The sequence below is a fragment of the Podarcis melisellensis genome (genome assembly GCF_964234715.1).
Source record: "Podarcis melisellensis genome assembly, chromosome: 2".
Taxonomy (NCBI): domain Eukaryota; kingdom Metazoa; phylum Chordata; class Lepidosauria; order Squamata; family Lacertidae; genus Podarcis; species Podarcis melisellensis.
The window spans coordinates 64,617,460-64,643,793 of record NC_138529.1 but is presented as its reverse complement, the minus strand read 5'-3'; the positions used below and the strand labels follow the sequence as shown (position 1 = coordinate 64,643,793).

The window sequence follows — 26,334 nt, the reverse complement described above, 5'->3', positions numbered from 1 at the left end:
GTGTTTGATGTTGTATTACTATTTTTTGTTGGGAGCTGCCCAGAGTGGCTGGAACAACCCAGTCAGATGGGCAGAATATTATTATTACTATTATTATTATTATTATTATTATTATTATTATTATTATTAACAACAACAACAACAACAACAACAACAACAATATATTCAGTTTTATCGAGCAAACAATTTTGTTTGAAACCACGTCTCTCCACTTTCTACCCTGATTGGCACAAGTAGCTGGGCAGTAGCTTTGCCACTCTGTCCAGCCCCACCACTGCCAGATGGGAGTTAGGATTACTCCCTAAATGTATTTTTAAAAATATATGTGCTAGATTTATTTTTATTTTTTTAAAAAACCAACTGCCTTGGTTTATTACTTTTTGTTTAAAAATGCACAACAGTGTTACTGCTTGGACTAGAAAAAGTTGGCAAGCATTTTCAGATCCTGGCGGCTGCAATCCAACCTGCGTATCGGTGCATTTGAACACTTATGGGTGAAAAGACACATAAAGCATCATTAAAATGTATGGCTACCTTCCCATTAAAGGGATGCGGGTGGTGCTGTGGGTTAAACCACTGAGCCTAGGGCTTGCCAATCAGAAGGTTGGCGGTTTGAATCCCTGCAATGGGGTGAGCTCCTGTTGCTCGGTCCCTGCTCCTGCCAACCTAGCAGTTCAAAAGCGCACAGTGCAAGTAAATAAATAGGTAACACTCAGGGGGGAAGGTAAACAGCGTTTCCGTGCGCTGCTCTGGTTCTCCATAAGTGGCTTAGTCATGCTGGCCACATGACGCGGAAGCTGTACGCCAGCTCCCTCGGCCAGTAAAGCGAGATGAGCGCAGCAACTCCAGAGTTGTCCGCGACTGGACCTAACAGTCAGGGGTCCCTTTACCTTTTTCCTTCCCATTAACATTACTGAAATGTGGATTATACCCTAAATGCTTCTCTTAACTACATTCTTCTGTGAAAACACGGAATTTGTTTGTTGTTGTTTTGTTCAGCACAGATGGTAGCTTGAAATGCAAAATATTCCTTACTGCATTCTGTTTTTAAAGTTCTAATTTTTAGATCTTCTAAACAGTGTGTTGTTTTTCCCTCCTCCCCAACGTCTTGCTGCTAGTCCTGGAAAAGTCTTTAAGAATTCAAAGGAAAAAGAGCCAGCCTTATTACTTTTGTCACTTTAAGGCTCCAGCATTGCTTCAGAGAACAAACTTTCAGATCAAGCTTTGAACAGAGTACAAAGGAAAGGAAGTAATTATCATTAACAAGATTAAACGCGGACCACGTGTCCAATAACTGCTGCTCTAACCTCTCCAAGAGGACTTTCATGCCAGATTGCTGTCTTATACTTCTCTTGGTATAACAAGGACGGGTAAGGCCAGAAAAGAACAAGTCAATATTGCTTACATAGCAAAGAGAAGTGTCAGAAGACAGACATCAGCAGCGCCAGGACTTTGCCAAAAGCAATTAGTAGAGTCCACCACCCACAATAACTAGCTGGATTGCCAACACACCCAAGAAGACTCAAGATAAGAAAGATGCGTAACAGTTTATATTTTATTAAATATAGCTATTATAGAATCTGACGATCAGAATAAGTCAACAAAATTAACCGATGCCAATGAGATCTGGGCTGTGTGGTGGATAGATGGGAGGATTTCAACTCTCCCATCTCCTGAGCCAGCTGCCAGCCGCACACATTGTGATCACGTAGCAAGGCCCTCACTGTGTGCTTCTTGGGTATAGGAACCTGAAATGCGTGCCATGGCCCCATTGGCCAGTGTTCACCCTGATGTGTCTGACAACCCCAAACACTCTGGTGCAGATATTAGTCAGATATTTTCCAAAATCCACTCACCCATTTAGCCAAATTCTAACAAAGCACTCCAGTCATGTAGACAACTCCAAACAGTGCGAAGGAGGTGAAAAAGCTGTGACACGGGCCAATTAGTGTCAACCCCCTCCCCCAATTCCTACTCAGTTCCCTCAATGAAGGCAACTAGCAGAGCTCACAGTGCAAGAAGGGTGAGAGAGTGGGTGTCTCAGTAAGAGGGGTGGAGTTGGCTTAAACAGCCTCACGTTACCCCTGCAGGGGAGTCCATCTCTCTTCTTCTTGCAGGGGAAGAGAATGTTGCAAATGCATCTCACTCCCACCCCCATGTGGGGAAAGAATGGAATTATGCTCCAAACAAGACAAAATCCATGAATTATGGCACATCCTCATGTTAAGAGATACAATCAGCAGGGTGTGGAAGAGAAACCAGACAGTCTATAAAAGTTTCCTCTCAAGGTTATTAAAAACTCTCTACATAAAGTATAACTCTGATAACTTTGTCTTTCTCCCCCTCCTTCGATATCTCTGCTTAGGATAGATAAAATATTGAGATACGTTCTGCCGCAAACATAAATAAAATGGCACTAGAACTGTGGAAATGCCCCCTTTTTATGTTTCAGAGACTAAAGGGAGGCATAAAATAACACTGTTGTGTTTTGAAAACATCGCTGTCTCCACCAGAACAATTTAACTAAACAAAAGACAAATATATGTGATCTGCATAGGCTGCAAGGAACCTGCAACTTGTGGATTACTGTAATCCTGAAGCTGCAAAATACACATTTGTCTAAAGGAACTTGAAATATACACCACCATCACCAAACACTCAGGAAAAGGTACTGAAAATAACCATCCACTCCTTTACAACTAATTTTATGCTATGAGTAAGAACCAACTGATGGAATGTTAAACAAGAACAGATCACACCAACATATTTGCACCAGCAGTTTAGGATTTAAAGCAGCAAGGGAAAAGGTTTAGAAGACATGAAGCTTGCTAGTTTACTGCTCTTCCACACACTCTCCCCAAGGGTGCATTTTATGAGAGTCATTTACCCACTTTTAACAGGCTTAAAACTCAGCATATACAAATGTCATCAATTTAAAAGCAAGGGAGAAGACTGTAGCTTCAGGTTTACAAAGGAACATAAGAAGAGCCTGCTGGATCAGGCCAATGGCCCATCCTGTTCCCACAGTGGCCAAACACAGTTGCCTGTGGGAAACCAGCAAGCAAGATTCGAGCACAAGAGCACTTTCCCCTCCAGTGGTTTCTAGCAACTGGGATTCAGAATCATTGCTGCCTCCAGCTGTGAAGGCAGAACACAGCCATCATGGCTAGTAGCCATTGCCAGCTCTCCTCCATGAATGCAGTGCAAAATGTTTTAGTGGGAAATATACATTTAAATGGTTTAAAAACCTCAGCTATGCCTTTACATGTTGATTTTAAAAACGCACAAACTAATCTCATTTCACAAATGCCAGCAAAGAACATTGGCAAATGGACTTAATGTAGGAAAGATAATCTTTCCATGTAAGCTAGGCATGCTTTTCCATTTTGACTCATCACCAAAAGGGCTTATTTCAATATGAGAGCCCTCTGGTAACATGACAAGTCCAAAGTCATAGAATCATAGAGTTGGAAGGGACCCTGAGGACCTTTTAGTGAAACCTCCTGCAATGCAGGATTATGCAGCTGTTCCACACAGCGGGGGATCAAACCTGCAACCTTGGCATTGTCAGCACCACAATCTAATCAACTGAGCTATCCAGGCTTCCCAAGTCATATGGGAAGAGACCATGGCTACACTGCCCTTTCTGGGAACTGGAGAACGTCTGATAGGAGAATGATCAACTGTCAGCTCTTACACTGCGACCGCAGACTTCTGTTGCAACACTGCAGTACCCCCTGTTGCCACAATAAAGGTAATGTTGGAAGGCAAGCCAATTCTTAGGGAAGCTGCACAATTCTTGAGAGAAAGTAATGCAGTGATAACAGAGAATGCTAGTGCCCTTTTCTTGGGTGCAAACAGTTTAAAAATATATTTAACCATTTAATCCATATGTATTCCTTACTCCCATAGGGATAAGCAGCAGACTTTATTTTTTTAGGTCTTCATATTCCAAAGTCCTCTGCTGCCATATCTAATAATGCAACAAATAATGATGCTGAAATGTGGTGTTGTCTCTCCAGTCCTCTGGGAATTTGATCCACTTTTGAAGGGCATAAGCTAATAACACTGAAAAATCCCATGAACAATGAAAAGCACTTGACCAGTTCTCCCTGAAGCTAATAGCAGGTTTTCCACAAGGAACATGAATGAGATCAAACATTGACAGGATTTTCAAAAGAACAAATATATATATATATATATATATATATATATATATAGTGATGAAATATTTGTTGAATATTGTTTACCTAAAACTTTAAGTCTTTCTGCTCCAACCACCACTTCATTGTCATCTGCAGAAAACAACAATTTCCCCGAGGTGGTTAGCACTTGAAATTTTTGGCTGTATGCTTCCACTGCTTTGGGCCCTAAAGAGAAGAAAAAAAGCTTAGTGATCTCTTTGATCTGATATTATGCTGGAAATGATACATTAACATATCCTGGATTATGAATCTGACAATTAAATAGAAAAGCATGAAGGTGGTTATGCTAATGGTTGTGCATTTATCATGTTGTTAGAAAGACTAATAAGTGTTTCTTCTCTCTTCAGCATTTATTTTAAAATACATAAAACATTTAAGCAAATGTAAGACCTACTCATTGAAAAAAAAGCATTATTTTCTTACGACTTAATGAATTCTGATTTATAGGAACTAACTCATATTGAACTGGCCATTCTGATAAAGAAAGATATTCTAGACTAAAGGTTCAAAATTTTCCACCATCAGAACAAATTATGCCATTGAATTGTATTACATAAATGAAGCACAGCATATTTACATATATATTAGAATTTATGACTTTTTTTGCTTGCTTTTTTGGTAATGTATTGGATAGGAAGGATGGGAAAGACTTTTCCACTGAAAGGGTTAGCTGAACAAGGATGGCATGATGTGGTAAGAAATTTGTAGCTATGGTACAGAGTATGATTCCTATTAATAATATCTGGTTGGAATATCTGGTAGGACGGCAAACAGCAGGTGGAGCCAAGGGTAGAGTTAAGTAGAGTTAACTTTCTCCCATTTTTTCTACTACATTACTCCCACCTCTGCAGTCTGACATGCAGAAATTAAGCAGGTTAAGCTATTCATGGCATGGAAAGAATGTCCAGTCTGTGCTTCTTCATGTGCACTTAAGAGGCAAATCCTGCTGCAATCCACAGGTTTTACCCCTGATAGCATAGGAATGCAGCATTCAACAGCTTAATTTTTGTATCATCAGGCTGCTGCTAAACTCACAGGAGCAGTTTCTAGTCTCAAGGGACAAGATACTTAAATAAAATGGTACTAGATTTAGTAAATTGATTAATGATTATGTGTGTGATGGACACAAAGAGAATGTGGGCTCTGGCTTGTAGGCTGGGCAGTACAAAGAGAAATTTCCTCTGAAAGACCATCTGAGCTGGGGGTGGGAGGTGGGGGGTGGGACGACTAATAAATATGTAAGTTGGAGGCGGGACAAGAGAGAGAATGTTTTGGAATCTTCTACATAAGATTCTGGGCAGAGAATTATGAGGTTCGATTACAGAAGTGCTGCTGCCATGGCCTGCATATAATGAAGAAAGAAGGAAAGGATTTTGTGGCCTGTTAGGAGCTCTGCAACAGAAATCTTATTAGCCTTCCATACAAACACTTATTTTCCATACATACATTTAAACAGGAACCCAATCTCTAAACAGTTCTAATATATCCTTCCATGAATCATTTCTATGAGTTAATATACTCATACTATACTCCTCCACCTCCTCCTAACATTTTCTAACATTGTCTTAAGCTGACCATTCTCACACCATACATACATGAACATTTCATTGCTATTGATTAATATAATATAATATAATATAATATAATATAATATAATATAATATTAAAATAATATACACACACTGGTGTATAGCAGACTCTCATAAGCAGAAAAAGACAGGATGAAGAGGGTACTCTCTGCCAAAGACGCCTGCCCAGTTCAAAGAGTAATTTAGTAAATCAATACAGCTTGTTCAAGCAAAACAGATAGATGCTAAAGCCAAACTACAAAAAAATCCACAAACCAATATAAGGGAGAGAAACATTATTTCCTGACCCGGAATATATAAATCAATTATTAGACAATGAGCCCAAACCCAATGTCTGCTCTTGAGTTCAGGACTTGTGGTTTGTCTGGAGGAGACAAACCATGAACTTGGGTTCAGATGACATGCTAGGTCAAACCAAGCTCTCAGCAACAGGAGGCCCAGAGAAGAAGTTCAGAGGCTGTAATCTCTGCAGCTTAACGTTACATGTGAACAAGTTTACTGACTGGAGAGTTCTAGATCGTGTGATGTTCTGGCAATGTTGCTAAAATAGTATGCATATATACCAGGCTTCCTCCACCTCGGCCCTCCAGATGTTTTTGGCCTACAACTCCCATGATCCCTAGCTAGCAGGACCAGTGGTCAGGGATAATGAGAATTGTAGTCTCAAAACATCTGGAGGGCCGAGGTTGAGGAAGCCTGATATATACACACATACACCCACAAAGATTGGACAGCATTTTGTTAAAACCTTCAAGACCAGCAGTAAAAATGCTATTAATAGACATGAAGTATAAAACCAGCTAGGGGTGTTTCGATTGTTAGGACACTGTGTAGTCGCTGTGATGCAAAATCTGTTCTAATACTCTCCATATGAAAGGCATGATGCTTGAAATGACCCAGTGAAAATGAATGTGTGTGAAAGGATCAGTGGAAGGAATGATACAACCCAATTTTTCTTGATATGTACCTCTTAGTTTTCCAAATTTTCTTTGGGATATTCTGTCAGTGGCTTCTCCACTTCAAATTTTAACAAATGTTAGCAACCCTCATGGCAATATTTGTGCAAATGTGTAGCTAAGCAGCACAAACAGATGTCTCTTCCATGGCTTGGCCAGAAGCATCATCTTTGAAAACAACCACTTCAAAACAATCCACACAGATGCACATCTCACTGAGATAACAATTTCTGTAATTATCTGCAATAGCAGCAAAGTTGCACTGGGTCACTTGCAAAGGGCTAAAGAGCACAATCTGGGTGCAAAGCTCTCATAATCTAAAGCAAAGGTTAAGGGCAGGAAACAATTAAGCAATTCACCAGATATGTTGTACAGTATTATTATCAGCATTTATTTCTTGAAGCAAATGTCATAGGATTATGGCCTGTTTCTGACCAGCATCATTTCTCACAGGCAGCAAGAGATGACAACCAAAGGCCATTTTGGTTTTGGTTAAATGTAGCCTTTTAATTTGCGTATTAAAAGGATTGTCCATACAGTAGATGATATGCAGAGCACCCTCAGGGTTCAATAACCATTCCCATCATCCCCAATATCTAGCTGCTGGACCCTTATAAGGAGCTGTTCATAAGCCAATGGCACACACCCCACATTCTAAATTGTCCCTTTCTACATAGTGGCAAATGTTTTAATTGGGTATCCTTTGAGATATGCTAGCAGCCAATGTACACATTGTTCTAGAGATGTTGTCAGTCTGCCACACAATGGCCTCCAAAAGAAACTGGGTTCTTTCTAATACTGAGCAGTTTTCATTTGTCCAGTTTCCTAAGAGAACTCAGAGAAATTGAGTGCTGTTAAAAATGGTAAGGTAAAGGTAAAGGACCCCTGGACGGTTAAGTCCAGTCAAAGGTGACTGTGGGGTGCAGCGCTCATCTTGCTTTCAGGCTGAGGGAGTCAGCATTTGTCCACAGACAGCTATACAGGCCAGCATGACTAAACCGCTTCTGGCGCAATGGAACACCGTGATGGAAGCCAGAGCGCATGGAAATGCTGTTTACCTTCCCACCACAGCAGTACCTGTTTATCTACTTGCACTGGCATGCTTTCGAACTACTAGGCTGGCAGGAGCTGGGACAGAGCAACAGGAGCTCACCCCGTTGCAGGGATTCAAACCGCCAACCTTCTGATCGGCAAGCCCAAGGGACTCAGTGGTTTAGACCACAGTGCCACCCTGACCTAGTGTTTCTCTTTATGTCACCTAAAATGGGAACTGTTACATTCTTATTTATTTATTTACTATAAAACAGGCCCAGCTGTTTACTGATAAACAGGCTAACACACAACAAAATAGGGAAATGACAGGAAACACAAGATTAAGCTTCAAACCAGGCAGAAGGACTGGCTGAAATATACACCAGCCAGGCCACACACACCTGCGCAAGATTATAGAATAATGTGCATGGAAAGTACTGCATGCGGATAATATCCCCCCCTCTTCCAAAGATCACTCTCCTGGCTTTCGAGCCTGGGAAAATTTAGTTTTTGTTTTAAAGAACTCAAATATATTTTGCTTCCACCTACTGTATTTTTCGCTCTATAGGACACACTTTTTCCCCTCCAAAAATGAAGGGGAAATGTGTGTGTGCGTCCTATGTAGCGAATACAGGCTCCTTGGCTTCAGCGATAGCAACGCAAAGCCTCTGAAGTGCAGAGGGAACGCTCCTTCCGCACTCCGGAGGCTTCACATTGCTTTCGCTGAAGCCTGGAGAGCGAGAGGGGTCGGTGCGCACCGACCCCTCTCCCTCTACAGGCTTCAGGGATAGCCACCTGAAGCCTTTGGAGTCCAGCGGGACCTCATGCTGTGCTCCAAAGGCTTTGGGTTCCTTTTGCTGAAGCTGGGAGAGCAAGACTTTCCTGGCTTCAGCAGAGAGGGAGAGCTGCGCAACGCCCCTTCAGCAAAGCGGGAGGAGAAATGGAAGGGGCTCCGTTTCTCCTGCCGCTTTGCTGAAGGGGCTCTGAGCAGAGAGGGGAAGAATTCCCTCCCCCGTTCTCCCCCTCCTATGGTCCGGAGCATCCTATAGAGCGAAAAATACGGTATATTCTACAAAGAGGTTTATCTATGAAATTGAAACATCTATAATAGAATTTTGTTCTCTTACGCATCACAAAGCTACTGGGCCTTTAAGATTTTTCAAACATTTATTGACCCCCCCCCCAAAAAAAATCTCCTGCACTGCATCTTCATCTCCAACCCCCTGATCTGGACATTTTACCACTATGGTTCTGAGAGTGGAACAAGAAGTAAAAGATTCACTGTTTTACTAAAAAAAATAAAAATAACCACAGTTCTAGTTTCCCAACCTCTGCCAGTAACACACTGCTATGGAAATATATGACATGATGAAAGAGAAAGAAAGAAATGTGTGGTTATTTATAACTGCATAAGTTTTCAGTAAATGCAAGTGGCTAAAATACTTGCATTATCTTCGCTCTCTCTATATCTCAGACTTATTTACTTTTATAACAAGGAATGTAATTTGCATCTCCCAAATAATCATGTTACACCTGTCATTCTTGTTTCAGTATGACAGGGCAATAAAGTCTTAGAATAATTAGATTCAAAGGCAAGAGTTGCATCTCTTGGGACCATTTTCCCAGTCCAGTAGTTTCAAGCCTGGCAAGCTGCACAATTATTCCACATAACACACAAACTGCACTATCTTTGCAATTGCACTGCAGTTAAATTCTATTATCCTGCAACAGAGTCACTCGAGTGCTCTGCATTTTCTGCCTGTACATGGCAAATGATCAACCAGTCCAACAAGCTCCCCTCCCCCTTCCCCTTTTTCTTCTTGAATGTGATAATCTGGGATTGAATTCTGGGGTGAATTTATTTCCTCTCCTCAAGGCAATTTTCACACATGCAACTAAAAATAATTGCCGGCTGAAACTGTTTATTTAATTATTTAGCACTCTCACTTGAGGCCAGGTGTTATATAAGCAAAGCAGGCAATCTAATTTCACACACAACAAAATGTTTATGGATTGCCGATGCCGTCTCATGGAACAGCTTCCCTCCCTTGCCACGCTCCTTTCTTTCTGAGCAATCCCTCTTGCTGCAAAGGCACACATGCACTCAAAAGCAACATGTCTGCTGGGGTTTTTTAATTTTTTAGAAGCATCAGTTTCCCTGTTAAACATGAGGCATACTATTTCATGAACATAAATGGTACGTATCAGCACAAGCGATTTACTTTTAAAAAGGGGTTTCGGAAACCTTTAAAAGACAAGAGTGTATCCCTGCTGTGAATATTAATCAGTTAAGTGTCAGTCGTCCTGGGTAAGTTTAAATTGTCCAGGGACATTCTTGTGCCTGTTACAAATCAAAGATCAAAATGACTATTCTCTTCCTGAACTTGTACTTGTACAAGTGACCTTTTGTGTCAGACTCTGCTTTCAAATGAAAATAATTTTCGGCTGCCTTATTAGAAATATACAGCCAGCTTCTTCTTCACCTCAGTTCTAACATTCTTATATTTTTATATTTCTAGACAGGCAGGCTGGGTCATGGCTTGTACTGTACTAGATAAGTTAGTGATTATTATCCCATGGGCTAATGATCACAAAATACCCCATCACAGTGCCCTTTTTGTCTTCTTCTTCCCTTCCTCAGGCACCTTACCTGTTACAAGACGTGTAAGAACTTTACTCTCCTCATTGAGAATGTTCACTGTAACATTCCGAGCAGATTGGAAGTACAGAGGGTTGCCCTACAATAAGAGCACAAGAGAAAATGAATGAGACGGGCACATCGCTTCTCACTAGAAAACGTACTGTGCTCTCACGAAACCTGCAGGACATGAGTGCCCAAATCCATGTACCTATATTTGGTCAAATACTTTCATGGCTCCTCTAAACAAAATGCTTGCTTAAAGGATTACATAGGGTCACATAAGTTTTTCATAGGACGAAATGTCACACGGTCCCTGTAGTTAATCGTTCATTTTTAAAGGTCTGGCCCAGGGCAAAATAAACAGTGATCTGCCTCACACAGGGTTTAGTAGTGCCTAGAACCCTAAATGAATTAGGCCCCAAATATCTGAAAGACCACCTCCTTTCCTACAGGCCCTCTTGGGGCTTAGGAATGAAAGAGGAGGGGCTATTTGTAGTTCCACTGCTCTCAGAAGTTTTTTTGTACTTGTACAAGTGAATTCCCCTCAGAAAGGAAATTCTCTGTAGCAGCCCCTGAACTGCCAACTCTCAACAGGACATAAGGCACCACCATATTACTGGGTTCTTAGAAATATCAGGTACATCATTGCATAATATATAACGTCAATGGCTGTAAAGAAAAGCTTTGACACAGGGTTCCACTAAGTTTAAATAAAATATGTAAGGGTGGTGTTTCATAGTCTTTGTTCACTTCCTTGAAAATGGATTCCAGAGTCAAACATGCATTTGAACATTCATACCAACTCTCATTCCAATAACTCAAACTTTCAAGTCATATATTGTGTTGTATTTTGTATTGGCCTTTCCTTTCCACCTTCTTATTGAGGGTAGAGCTGCTATTCAAACTCAAAATACAGAATTACGGCTTAAACGTGTATATGAAATTTCATACAAACAACCTGGCTCCTGCCCAAAATCATTCAAATTGGAGAATTAAGTCAAAGGACAAAACTATTATAAAAAATCTGAACTCTTGATTATTCAAAGATATTTGGGTTCATCAAACCAACTTCATCTCGTGTTTCTGACATGTGGTTACTGCAGAGCAATCCAAACTGATGGTCAGTGCTGTCATATATGAATATACAAAGCTGCCTTAGTCTTAATACAAAATTATGGGTATATTCAACCCAATACTATCTATTCTGACTGGCAACTCCAAGTTTTCAAGCAGAGATCCAGTTCTGCTACTTTGCATCCTTACGTATTTTAACCTGCATCCTCTTTATGCAATACATGTGTTCTACCATTGAGATATGGTCCCCTCCTGATCTTTGTTTAGGAACAGAAGAATAACATTGAATCCAGGATCCCTTCAGCAAGCGATGAGCACTATAAAGGCTCACAAGGCAGACCATTTAGTAGGAATACCCTCACCTTAATGAGGTGGGGCTGTGCACATTGCTGTGTGCAAATACATCAAGATCTGACTTTGTCAACCTTGTTGTGGCACCATGTCTGCAAAAAGCCCGAGCTAAACTTTGCTTTTTGAAACAGGTGAAAGAAGCAAATTCAGAATCTAAAGCCCATATTTAATCTTTTATTGACACTACCTGAACCGATGACATGACACTGGCTTAATTTATTTTGAGCTACAAATTGAGCAGAAAATAATGGTGTGCAGTTCACAAGGTTGAAGCATTTGCAGTTGATAGTTAGCCTTTGATACAAAGGTACAGATGCAGTCTGAATAAATAACTTGGCTCTCAATGTCACAGGACCTCAAAATAAGCCTTAGGCTTAGTACACATCATATACTAGTGGAACCAGCAGAGTGTGCCCCAATAAAGAGGTGTGCATATGACTCAAAACTATTTTGATACAACTCACCTCCCAGGAATGACATTTTCTCCATACAGATAAGGAACTGGAATTTGCTCTTCCAAATAAACCCTGGCCAACCCTAACTCACACACCTGTGTCCGAGAATGCTTTGCATCAGGTGCACTTCATAATTCACAGTCTGCCCTGCTTAGTTCGGGTTGTATAACCTAGTTCCCTTCTTGTAGATAGATGCATATTGAGTGTAAAGCAGCAACATTTCTGGGATGGTTTGCATGGGAACTTTGTTAGTGTGATGCCATGACACCTCATAAGACACAGTCAGCATCTGCAGAGGATCAAGGCTTTGGGGATGCAGACCATTATTTATAGGTGCAGTTCTAGCACTAAGCAAAGACATTCCTGGGTGTGGCCAACTTAAAAACACTGTGCAACCAAATTTAGTTTGAGGCTGTATGTGTGCTCCTATGACTGTTCAAAGGCATTTTAGAGTTTGGTGGTTCATATCCCAGTTATTAATTCAGCATCTCTGAATCAAAGAAAGAATTAGGAACATATTCAGCCTCAACTTAAATTAGCTCCAGCTTAATATTTAGTTCCAACATGGCCCATTTAAAAATGGCTTACAATATGGAGAGGTATCCACTAGTAGATGCCAGCTGAAATCTCTCATAAACTTTCCTTTTCAATGAGAAAACATGCTTTTGTATTACTTATTTCTACAATGAGGTTTCTTTTTTATTTTTAAAATCACATGATCCAATAACCACTACAACCACTTAAGCTGTTCAACCAGCTCACCTTGTCTGAGCCTTTCTGGAAAGGCCAGCAGACTTTTAGACTCCACTACTCCCTGTAATATGAAAGGGTGGGCTCCAGTGTTTATTACCATTTTGCATAAAATGAGATTATACTCTTTAAGAAATAACATTAGAGAAGCAAAGGAGCTCTCCTCACCCACAGAGGAGCCAGAGTACATTTTAAAAACACTTAACTGCTGCCCCTTTTTCAGACATTTAGTTCACGGATTCAGAGACCTTTGGTTCTTGTGGTTTGCAGAAAACTAAATCTGTCTGATGGAAGAGCCACTGTTGTATTAGTCTGCTAGCAGAGAATTTTTTCAAGCACTTAGAATACTGCCCACTTAGGTTTCCATAACTCATTCCATTAAAGGCTAAAAAAAGGAGCTAACATCCAGGATTTATCTTTCTCTCAGAGATACTGCACAATTAGCATCTAATGCCTTCTGCTAAAGCACATAGGAGCACTTTTATTTTCTGACACACAGTTCTTTAAACGCATTTCTTGTACAGTGGTATCTTGGGTTATAAGCACCTCGGGTTACAAACACTTCGGGTTACAAACTCCACTAACCCGGAAGTAGTACCTCGGGTTAAGAACTTTGCCCCAGGATGAGAACAAAAATCGTGCGGCAGCGGCAGTGGGAGGCCCCATTAGCAAAAGCGCACCTCAGGTTAAGAACGGTTTCAGGTTAAGAACAGACCTCCGGAACAAATTAAGTTCTTAACCTGAGGTACTACTGTACATTCTGTTGAAAGAATTGGGGTGCTCATGCTTTCTCTCTCACATACATCAAGTTGCAATGAAAAGCACACCTTCTTTTTTCTTTTTCTGAAATATATGCATATAAACACACACACCACACAGAATTTGGTGCCACATTCATTTCTCTGCTACATTAGGGCACAGGTTATACCAATACAGAATCATCAATCTAAATAGTGAGAATGATCTGTGCCACGGCACCCCAGCACATGTGAGGTCTAGCAGCCGTGCATGTACTGAGCTGGAGTCACCTTCCCAGCATGGGTGTTGGTGTTGCTTACTTGCACAGGATGACACTCCCACCAGTACACTCACATGGCCCCATCCTTGCCACTGCACTGGTCCAACTCTGCCCAGGTAAGCGGCACTGATGTTGGTCTTAGGAGGACAGTGCTGCTTCACCACATGGGTTGCTACAGGTGAGGTCGCAGCCATGCCTCAACCTAACTGTATTTGCAACACAGCCTGATTCAGAAAAGACAAGCGAGTTGAACCTGACCATCCCCTTGATTGCACTGTTGTATTTGCATGGAGATGACTTTTGCGGACACACCGCTTTCACAAGCTGGCTTGCTAAAAAGTTTAAAGACACATACAAATACAAACATGACTTACAGTTTACAATTTCAACCCCGATCTGAAATGAGTGGCAGCTAAAAATGTTCCAACGCAGCACATTAACCAAACACGGACTGAAATAAAAACATATTCAAAGTTCTCTTCAACCAGCAGTAATGAAGCAACACATACTTCTTCTCAAAAGGGACGTATGTGTGGTTTTATTTAGTACGTGTGGCACCACACCTGCCAGTCTAACAACTCCTATTAGTGGGCTAAGTTCACAGATATGGTTCTTGAAGTTCATATGGGTTCACATATTCCTTCCAATAACTTGGTACAAAGTGTGTAGCGCTCTGAAGACCAAGACGACCACCATGAATTGGTGACCCATAAATAACTGGTGTAATATGATCTGAATGTCTTGTTCCCACAAGTATTCTGGCTGACATATTCTGCATCCTTTGCAGCTCCCAGACTGTCTTCAAGAGCAGCCTGACATAGAGTACACTGCAATAATGGCTGTAACTAAAGCATGTGCCACGGAAGCTAGTAGTGTCTGCTTTCTCTTGACAGAGCCGCAGCTGTCGAACTAGCCTCAGGTTTACTATCTCATCTGCTGTTTACGAGAACTCCGTAAAAGATCATGCCTTTTTAAAAACTGCAGCTTGCACTCCTGTCACCACTTCACTTGTTTCACCATGACTGATCCACTCTAATTGCAGTTGCTTGAAATGATTATACTATATATACATAATTTTTCAGTCTGGTAGCTCCACTCTGTCTATAAGACGAATGCTGTTTTTATTGATTTCAGTGGTCCCTGAATTAGGCTCTTCTGCTCTCTCAGCAGTTTTAGGAAATTAGATGAAAATCATCATCATCATCATCATCATCATCCAGGCTGCTTTATGCTGTCGTGGATTAAATTATTTTTTTTTTGTTTTCTATTGATTTTTGTTGAATTTAATCATGATGTTTTATTATTTATTATTTGCATGATTTCTAGTATTATTTTAGCATTTTTCCTTTGTTAAGACACCAAGGAATGTGCACACACAGGCAGCTGTTTGCATTAGTTAAATCATCATCATCATCATAGATGAAAAGATCAACTATTTAGACATATTTCAGGCTGGTTCTCCTAGGGTATTATCCACAACATTGCTGCACTTATCTCTTTATAGGGCTGGACAACTGTTGGGTTTTTTTTGCTTTTTTTTTTTTTGCTTGAGGGTTGAATTCACCCATGGCCAAGCCTCCAGCACTTGCATGTCAGAAGCAGGTGTAGCCACCATGCGCTCTAGGGTGATCTCTGCAGTTCACCTGAGGCTGGGAGTTCTTGCCCTCTTTCAGCTCATCAGCTACCGGTAATCAACATGTCTGATGCCCAGGAAGAAGCCTGCTTTCATCCTCATCAGGGCACTGGCCTGAGTTGGGTGAGGTTTAAATCCAGGCTACTTTTTTGCATGTGTTCACCTATTCATCATCTCCATCTCATTTCTACATTAATCCGCACAAAAATACTTATTTTAAAACAGATTTCTCTCCTCAAAATAAACATTTTTAGAACCATGCAGATCGAGGAAGTGCAAAAGCCAGGGTGTAACTGAATTATAATCTGCACATTCGACCAGGAGGTAAAAAATCAGGTCAGTTTGTATCAGATTTCACAAAGGTAAACTCTCTAACCACCCTTTCAGCTACAGAAAAGGTAAAGGGACCCCTGACCATTAGGTCCAGTCGTGACCGACTCTGGGGTTGCGGCGCTCATCTCGCTTTATTGGCCGAGGGAGCCGGCGTACAGCTTCCGGGTCATGTGGCCAGCATGACTAAGCTGCTTCTGGCGAACCAGACCAGCACACGGAAATGCCGTTTACCTTCCCACCGGAGTGGTACCTATTTATCTACTTGCACTTTGATGTGCTTTCGAACTGCTAGGTTGGCAGGAGCTGGGACCGAGCAATGGGAGCTCACCCCATTGTGGGGATTCGAACCGCCGACCTTCTGATCAGCAAGTCCTAGACTCTGTGGTTTAACCCACAGTGCCACCTGTGTCCCTTTCAGCTACGTAGAGAAGTTCAAATGTGTCTGCAGCAAGTGAAGCTGTGGAACACGAGGAACTCTGCAGAAGAGTAGGCAGTGGCAGGCTGCCTGGGTCAAGGGTACAATCTCATAGTCAAACTAAGAAGAAGAAACAGGCAACACCTGCTCTGCTGGCTCTGGAGGTGTGGGAAGGGATGCATAGGACTGGTGCTTCCCATGATGGTGGTGGTGATTTTATTTACATCTAAATACTAAATACTAAAACCAATTCCAATGAAAGCAATCAAGAAAACAATAAAAACAATGACAAGGCCATCTTCAAGGGTGTGTGTAGGCAACAAAGCACTCTGCTGCCTACTGTGGGAGAGAGGGGAAGGCTGGCACAACTAAAAATTGCAGAAGGAACAGCAGTGTTTCAGTATGTTCACATACAGGGGGAAAAGTGTTAGGGATTTGTGGGAGGCTGGGATTGTGTGATGGTGTTGCTGGTATGAACCAGGGCCTCTATGTAGGAGATAGACAATTTGCACAATTATGGCCCTATAGTGAACTGCTATGATCATTCATATCCCTCTTGGTAAAAGCACTGGTTCACACAATGTGTGCTCTCAGGCTTGAGCAGTGTCAGAACCAGAACTCTGTCACATCGTGATGCCACAACAAATTACGGTATCCCAGTATGTGTATATCAGACATAAATAAAATTAAACTGGAATTCTGATCCCTGCAATATGTGCACTTGCCTAGCTATCTACTTCAATGGAGCAAAGATATCACGGCTGACACATCATTATCACCTACGTAAGACTCCAACATTTGTTTTTAACACCTTAGCAACATCTGAGTGTTTGCAAACACTCCATGGATTCTCACCCATTTGGCTTCCCACACACAGCCAAATGCCACATGGACAGCTATGAGAAAGACTAGCAGTACTCTGGAGCGAAGCAGATGTTTCTTTCCAATGGGGATGGGGAGAATAATGGATTTGTTAAAATTCAGTGGAAAAGTTAAGAATGATGAACTGAAAGCTTTAACTATAATATTTGATAGCTTTTGTTTCAAATTAGAAACTTTTAAAAAAATCCTCTTCATTTGTGCAAGATCTGTCTGTAAGAAGTGTAATGTTTAGGGGCTATAATTACAGATATCAGGAATGAGGACTGGCATAAAACAGAGAGGGGGAAATTAGAAATAGCTGCCTCCACATCAATGGTCAGACATCCTACGTTGTCATGACAGAACATGGGAAATGTTGCAACACAACATTCAGTGCAACACCACCAGTATATACTCTGCCTGTAACAGTGTTGTTACTCCAGAGACTCAAACCCCCATCACCCAACTCCATCCCAGCTTAAGAAATGGGGGTGTGAGAGGGCAGATCACTCCACCCAGGTAAGCAAGGGAAGGAGGTAAGCATGTTAGAAAGCATTACTGCTGTCACCATGCCTTCCCTTTTCATCCCTCTGCCATCTGTGATTTCTGTATGTTATCTGAACACTCAGGTGACACCCCTCCTCCATATCTCTCCCTCGCTCCCTCCTTCCCAAAAACTTATTGTAGGTATTGTCTCAAGCACAGTCCCTTGATGGCATGCAACTAAGCTTTACTTAGACCAAACCCACTGAAATTAATGAAGGTGACTAAGTTAGTCTATTAGGAACCCTCATGTTGCTCCCAGAGATGCTAAGTGTGTCTCATTTTTTACACCATTTTGTTTCGTTTCTGCTGCATTCACTCCTCCACTCCTGTACTGAATAAACACCTACAATACAGCAGTTTTTCTGCTGGTGCAGTAGCAGCATAACTCCCCACCCACCACCCACCATCCATTGGTATAAATAAGATGACCCTGTCAATAATTTATAAACTAGTTGCAGACCTTTTTTAAAGGCTTAAAGCGTGTCCTTAAATTACAATTCCCGCAAGGCTAGTGTCCCACATAAGGAAATATTTCTGAATTATAAACAAGATTGCTATAAAAATGACGATCTTTTCCAGAAATAGGCTTGCATACCAAACTTTGTGTATAAATTCTGTCTCGCACAAGTTTCTATTATGGAAGATATTGCCAGCAATTTTGTATTGTAGCCAAGAAACTATTATAAATATTCCATAGATTTCTAGACCAGTAACAGTTGCATGTACAGTGGTACCTCGGGTTACATGCACTTCAGGTTACATATGCTTCAGGTTACAGACTCGCCTAACCCAGAAATAGTACCTCGGGTTAAGAACTTTGCTTCAGGATGAGAACAGAAACCGTGCAGCGACGGTGCAGCAGCAGCAGGAGGCCCCATTAGCTAAAGTGGTACCTCAGGTTAAGAACAGTTTCAGGTTAAGAACGGACCTCCGGAACGAATTAAGTACATAACCAGAGGTACCACTGTACAACCCTCTGTAAATTGTTAATATTATCTACCAATAGGTTTTCTCCATTCCTAGGGCTTATGGACAGATAACACAAAAGAAAATTAAGTTAAAACAATATATCCACAGATATATTACAAACTAAAAACTGTATCTTTGACTAAAATTATTTTAAACCATAGATCACCAAGCCAAACAACAACAACAACAAAACTTATAGTGCTTCTGAGATATACTGAGATTTCCAATAAGATACAACAATATTGAAAAGGCACACTATGGTCCCCCTCCCTCACCTTTCATTCTGCTCAGTTCACTATGTCATAGTTGAGATGCCCTGAGGCGCCTCTTAGGCCTGGTGTCCAGTGTGGTGGAACCAGACACGTTGCCCTAAATCTGACTTTGGTGCTGGAAGCATGATGTGAATGCATTCTCAAAGTACAAACGGACCACATCTTCACCAGAAACTGTTTTGTAGAGGAACTGAAAACACATCCTCTTTATCACTTATTTTAACTCTTCTTTAAGGCCTCCCACTGAGGCTTTGTAATAATTCTCGTGTTGCTGGTCATGTACTTACACTGGTTGTCCCATATATGCCATCAATTAAAATGTGTGATTTATGCTACAGGAAATGGCATTCGAAAGGTGCAGCAAATATGTCAATACAATACAGTATGCTTTGTAAGTAATCAACGTAAGTAATCAACGAGCTACCCAGCAGAACATGAGTGTTGTTTTCCCCCCTCAACAATTAATTAAATAAATGAAATTGACCGATAACCCACTACACTCAATACATAGCAAAATGAATCACAGCACCCCACTCTAGTAGTGCCTTCTGCTATCTTACTTCTGAGGAAAATGCTAAAAGCTTCTGTACAACACTGTAAAAACTCAGTGACTGACAGTTTGTATGTACTTTTAAACTCACCTATGCCTGTACTTTTTTTTTATGTATTAGATATTTTATATAGATTTATTTGCCTTAATCTACAGAGGTTATATGGGAGAAAAGACCTGCAAAATTACCAAGACTTTTTTTCCTGCAGAACTTTAAAAGGTAATTTAAATATAACATCTCATGGTTAGTATTTCTTTTCTACATCTGGGAGTGGGGAGAGAGAGAGGCAAGTTAAAGTAAATCCAGTAGGTTCCAAAAATCAGGATATCAGAAAAGGCAAGTAAGAGGCAACATAATGGAAGTTTATAAAATTATTTATAGCATGGGGAAGAGTGGAAAGAGAAAAGTTTTTTCTCCCTCTCTCATAACACTAGAACTTGTCCACATCATCTAATGAAGCTAAAAGTTGGAAGTTTTAGAACAGATTTAAAAAGTACTTCTTCACGCAGTGCATAGTCAAGCTATGGCTACCATCCTGCATGGCTTTTAAAAGAGGATTAGACAAATTCATGGAGGAGAGGGCTATTGATGGCTACTAGCTATGCTCTACCCTCCAGATTTGGAGGCAGCAAAGCTTCGAAATATCAGATGCTGGAAACCATGGGAGCGCTCTTGTGCTTGAATCCGGCTTACAGGTTTCCAACTGAGGCATCTGGTTGGCCATTGCAGGTACAGGATGCTGGACTAGATGGGCCAGTGGCTTAATCCAGCAGGCTATTCTTATGGCACTCTTCAAAGCGATATGCTTAGAAATAATACTGTTTAGAAAAAATATGAGAAAAAGAGAAATAGGTTTTCAAATAGGGATATAAATGAGTGGTAGGGCACTCACCAGGCACGGAGAACATTGCAGGTCCAGTTCCTTACATCTCTAGCTAAAAGGTAGCAGGTGGAAAGAACCAAAATTCCGATGCCATGTAGAGTTACTGCCAGTCAAAACACATAGTACTGGGCAGACTGACCAATGGTTTGATTCAGTAAGTATAGCAGCACCCAGTTTGGACAACAAAAGCTACCCTCTCCTTCCGGCAGCCAGTGCCAAGGCTGTAGGCCTCATTGCTGTGATGCTTTTTCAGTGTCACATTACAAGGAAGCTTGTACGTACAGGCATAAAAGAAGTGAACTGCCTTTGAAATGCTCATTTGTCAGTTGTGAAATTAAAATTACCTAAAAGTGGAGAATATAAACCAGTATTTTAAAGGATGGAAGGGAAAATATATGCTTCAAGAGAATGTGATGCTTGCTTCTTCACCGAGCCAGAAAAACACAGCAGATGATGCAGATTACGTAGGCAGGGTTCAGAGTGCAACCCCACATGATTACTTGCAGGAGTGTGTAGTACCATTAACAGTTTTGTAACCTGACGGGGGACCAAACAGAAGGGCTTCCTGACTAAATTGGGTCTCAGGTTATGCCTGTGAAAAGGTGTTGCTTGCTCTGCAAGCAGTCTAAGCTATACAGTGGTGCCCCGCAAGATGAATGCCTCGCAAGACGAAAAACCCGCAAGACGAAAGGGTTTTTCGGTTTTTGCGTCGCTTCGCTAGACGATTTTCCCTATGGGCTTGCTTCGCAAGACGAAAGCCCATAGGGAAATCTCCGGGGACCTCTTTTAAATGCTGGCGGTGGGGAGCAAAGCCTTTCCCCCCCCCTGGACTTCAGAAGAGGTCCAGGAAGGCCGGTGGGGGCGAAAGGTTTTGCTCCCCACCGCCAGCATTTTAAAAGCGGTCCGGGATAGCAGGGAAGCGCTTCCCGCTATCCCAGACGGCTTTTGAAGGCAGGCGGGGGGGGGGAGCAAAGACTTTTGCCCCCCGCCAGCCTTCAGAAGAGGTCCTGGACCTCTTCTGAAGGCTGGCGGGGGGCAAAAGTTTTTGCTCCCCCCTGCCTGCCTTCCCGGGAGAGCGGAAAACACAGCGCTGCCTTCCCGCTTTCCGCGGAAGGCAGGCAGGGGGGACAAAGACTTTTGCCCCCCGCCTGCCTTCGGAAGAGGTCCAGGACCTCTTCCGAAGGCGGGCGGGGGGCAAAAGTCTTTGTCCCCCCTGCCTGCCTTTCTGGGAGAGCGGGAAGGCAGTGTTGCGTTTTCAGCTCTCCCGGGAAGGCAGGGGGGAGCAAAGACTTTCGCCCCCCGCCGGCCTTCAGAAGAGGTCGGGGGACAGACTGTCCCCGGACCTGGTCTGAAGGTGGTTTCCATAGGAACGTATTAATTGATTTTTAATGCATTCCTATGGGAAACCGTGCTTCGCAAGACGAAAAACTCGCAAGACGAAAAGACTTGTGGAACGAATTAATTTCGTCTTGCGAGGCACCACTGTATATTGTTAAAAGAATGGTTGTACACATTCCTGTCATAGCGTCAATATCTAACATTAGCCTTCAGTCTAGAATCATAGCTTTGGAAGGGACCCCGAGGGTCATCTAATCTAACCTCCTGTAACACAGGAATCTCAGCTAAAGCATCCATGACAGATGATCATCCAACCTCTGCTTTAAAACTTCCAAGAAAGGAGTGTTCACAACCTCCCGAGGGAGTCTGTTCCCCCAACAGCTCTTACTGGCAGAAAGTTCTTCCTCATGTAAATCTGCAATAGCAGAATTGTTCCCACAAAATTATGTGGTATCCAAAATTGTGCTGCAATTATACTATTACTTGATTATTTGAACATATCCCCCCATCTTCTTCTGTTCCTGACTTTGACCTTTGAAGCAGGATGTTCATGTAATTAAGCCTCTTTTCTTTGCAAAACTTTAAACTTGACAATATAAGCTTTCAAAGAAGAATGAGGACAATCTGTGAATGGAATGCATAATGAAGGAATAAAAAAACAAACACACTCCCATTCTCTAAAACATGTCATATTCATTTGTAAAGTTGATTGCCTTTAAGAAGGAGACAATAGGTTTTTAGCACAGATGTAAAATATTCCCCAGTCTTTTTCTCTCCGTAAACAAACCATTTTCAGAAAGAACAAATAAAATAATGCAATAGTGATCGGTAAGAATTTTATACCAAATTTGATTGGGAGACAATGTTGTCTTCTCTAAATCTCTGTGACCTTTCTTGGTGTGGAATCTTTAATGGGCTGCCCCAGTCTCCAATGTGGTAGCATAATTCTTTTCAAATACCTACTTTTGATTTTTTAAAAATACTGAAATACATGCATTTTATCTTCCCCAAAATAACAAAAAACAAATGAGGAGTTTCAGAAGTAGACATGAGCCATCCTGGAATGCACTTCAGATCATCTGGCTTACAGTGACTAAACTCTTGCTGGCGGAGAGGGCTGTCCTTGAACAATGAGGGTGGATTGTGGTGGGAAGCATCTCCCAATGTGGACTGAACGACAACATTCAAATAGATCATTAGTACTTTTATACTAAAAAAAGGTCCCACTCTTAATGTTCATATAACACCGGTCCTGAGAGATCTGCATTGGCTCCCAGTATGCTTCCAAGTACAATTCAAAGTGTTGGTGCTGGCCTTTAAAGCCCTAAACAGCCTCGGCCCAGTATACCTGAAGAAGCATCTCCACCCCCATCATTCAGCCCAGACACTGAGGCCCAGCGCCGAGGGCCTTCTGGCAGTTCCCTCATTGTGGAAAGTAAGGTTACAGGGAACCAGGCAGAGGGCCTTCTCGGTAGTGGTGCCTGCCCTGTGGAACGCCCTCCCATCAGATGTCAAGGAAATAAGCAGCTATCCCATTTTTAAAAGACATCTGAAGGCAGCCCTGTTTAGGGAAGTTTTTAATATTTAATGCTGTATTGTTTTTAACACTCAATTGGGAGCTGTCCAGAGTGGCTGGGGAAACTAAGCCAGATGGGCGGGGTATAAATAAATTATTATTATTATTATTATTATTATTATTATTATTATTATCATTATTATTATTATTATTATTATTATTATTATTTACTGTATACTTCTTTTTAAAATAACATTTCCTTTTACTCTTCAACATTTATTTAGCTTGTTTCTGACCAATGAAAGTCCCAACACATTGCTCTCCATGGGTTGCTATCTATCTAAAGGTCTCTAACCCATTTTATACCTTGGATTATTCACGGACTACACAATACGTAACAATTTTCCCCTGGAATTGACAATAAACATACAATTTATTTTAGGGCTCTCAAGGGAAAATTAAAATGTCAGCCAATGTTGAAAGATACAGACTCTGGACGTACACTGAACCAACTGCATAATTATTTCACTGCCTGGTCAAATTTATCATGCATTCCCTCATTCTGTATATCTGCCCACTTTCAAGGCCATGAGGACAGGTATTGAAACACAGCTTGATTGGCTGCTCTGCACCCTTCGGTGTAATAACTTCACCCTGGGGCATTGCATAATCCTGTAGTTTTCACATTTTATACAGTGCCCCCCCCCAATTCATTTCTGCCTTGTTGTGACAAGAAGCTTTGTAAACTTACTATTGTGATATAGAGCCAGGAGTCTGGCTTTTTTTTTTTTACTCTGCTAGTAGTAAATTTGAAGGAAGAAATGGTCAAGGTGAATAGCTCCATTATCTTTAAAAGAATTTGCCGTTTAACCAAAAAGGCAATCAATTGCTTCCATGTAAGAAAAGGCTGGCAAAAGATCCCAGTAGAAACCAATCTGCTATAGAAAGTAGTGGCTGGGCGCGGAGCTTCGGGCAGCACCAGAAATGAGCCAAATATGGTCTTGAATCCAAACCTTTGAATTTGGTCTTGAAAAAGACTGCCCTTTAGCCACTGGCATCATCTGTCTACTGTCATCTTCCAAGTGTTCCCCACACCTTATATTGCCACTATTTCAGTATTGTTAAAATGTACTCAGTATGGACTATGTATGTTTTAAATCAGGAGTGGGGAACCTGAGGACCTTCCGATGATGTTGATGGATTCAAACTACCTTCAGCAGCCTCAGTCAGCATAGCCAACAGTCAGGGATTATGGGAGCTGTAGTCCAACAACATAGGGAAAATGATAGGCTCCCCATCCTTCTTTAAAATATTTGTTCTCTCTCTCTCTCTCTCTGCTGGAGATGACATGTAAGCCCATGGGTCTCTGAAAATGTATCTGTTCTGGACACAGTCTAGGTATAAATGAAACCATACACAGAAATGAGCATGGAAGCTGCACAACAGATCAACCCAACAAACGTAATTCATCTGTACAAAGCAATTCAGGAAATCTAAACAACAATAACACATGGTGTCAAGCGTTCAGGGAAGCTCCCCTACTGGCAAAGTGGTTTATTTCTAAATCTCATTCCAGGGAATGTACAAATATACAAGACTGAGAAAAGAAATGAACTGGGTAGCTATAAATACACAGTTACACACACGAATCAAGCATTCAAGGATACTCACAGAAGAACATTCTAAATTAATTAGAATGGGACAAGGAAACTTACAAAAGAAGAAGAGATTGGTGCTTTTCTGTATTTTTCATTCACAATAAACAGTCACAGCCCATAACTGAGAGTGGATCCTGAAGTTTTTAACCCAGCGCAAAGAAGAAGAGATTCTGAACTGGTTGTTGCAAAGAGGGCCAACTCCAGGTTTGTGAGTGCTTATCACACGTACAGCAATCTGAATGAGAGTCATTTTCTGTAACAACAGCTGAGAAGAAATGGCAAACTTTCATAGATTCATAACTTGGCTGATAGAATCTATCAAAGGTCTGCATATGCTAACTTGCTGATAGATGATAGATGGCAAAAATGTGCCCATCAAAGCAAGATGCTAAAGTGACTTTCTTTGTAGGGAAAGTAATCTACTATAACTATGGTTGTTTTTGAAAGGAAGAGGAAAGCAGTGCTTAAATGAACAATGCTATGAAACATGATCCTCTGGAAGTCTCCAGGATAACAACCCATGCAGGTACGAAGGTAGAAACTGTCAGAATTCACCCTCAACCTGTCCTGTGGAAATAGCAGGCTATTAGGTCCAGAAGAGAGAACGATGAACTGTGTGAGTAGAGAAACTAGTGTCAATATAGGCAAAAAGAGCAAGCTGTCCATATTTAGCTTTTATAAACAATGTTGATTATGTATTTTTTTTAGCTGTCTATGGATAAGAGCAATTTGAAAGGCTTCATTTGATTTCCTTCACTTGCCCCTTAAATATGCAGCAAACTGGTTTGACTGCATTAGAGTCATACCTTGTGCTTCGAGATGAGAGCGTTCGAGTTGCGCTCCACGGCAACCTGGAAGTAACGGATTTTGCCACTTGCACATGCGCAGACGCTCAAAATGATGTCACGCGCATGCGCAGAAGCGGCGAAAACCGACGCGCGTGTGCACAGACATGCCATCGCTAGTTACGTTTCCTTCTAGATGTGAAGGGGGCTCTGGAACGGATCCCTTTTGCATCTAGACGTACCACTGTATTAGGCCATGCTTGTGCCTGGTGGTGGTGGGGGAATCCTATAGCAGTATTATTTCTGTGAAGACTATTCCAAAAGGCACCAAATTATGAGTTACTAGAGTAGTCGTTCTTCAGGGTTCAGCTCCTTCTCCAGGATTTCAAGACACTGAATTTTATGTTGGGAATGCCTGCTTCTCATTTCTAATTGACTTACACACAAATACACACACATGGAGATCACTGTGCACAACTTCCCATCCCACACACTGATGAACC

General features: G+C 41.5%; 1 protein-coding gene across 2 annotated transcripts in view; it reads right to left on the bottom strand.

Annotated features, from left to right (window-relative positions):
- The window catches only part of SGCD (sarcoglycan delta), a 371,263-nt gene that overhangs the window by 55,588 nt on the left and 289,341 nt on the right, over nt 1-26,334 (bottom strand). For both annotated transcript variants that reach the window (XM_081901134.1, XM_081901133.1), the window contains 2 exons: nt 10,433-10,520; nt 4,251-4,370 (listed from right to left, as the gene is read on the bottom strand). In XM_081901134.1, coding sequence (XP_081757260.1) covers nt 4,251-4,370; nt 10,433-10,520 — 208 coding nt within the window. The remainder of the gene's footprint in view (nt 1-4,250; nt 4,371-10,432; nt 10,521-26,334) is intronic.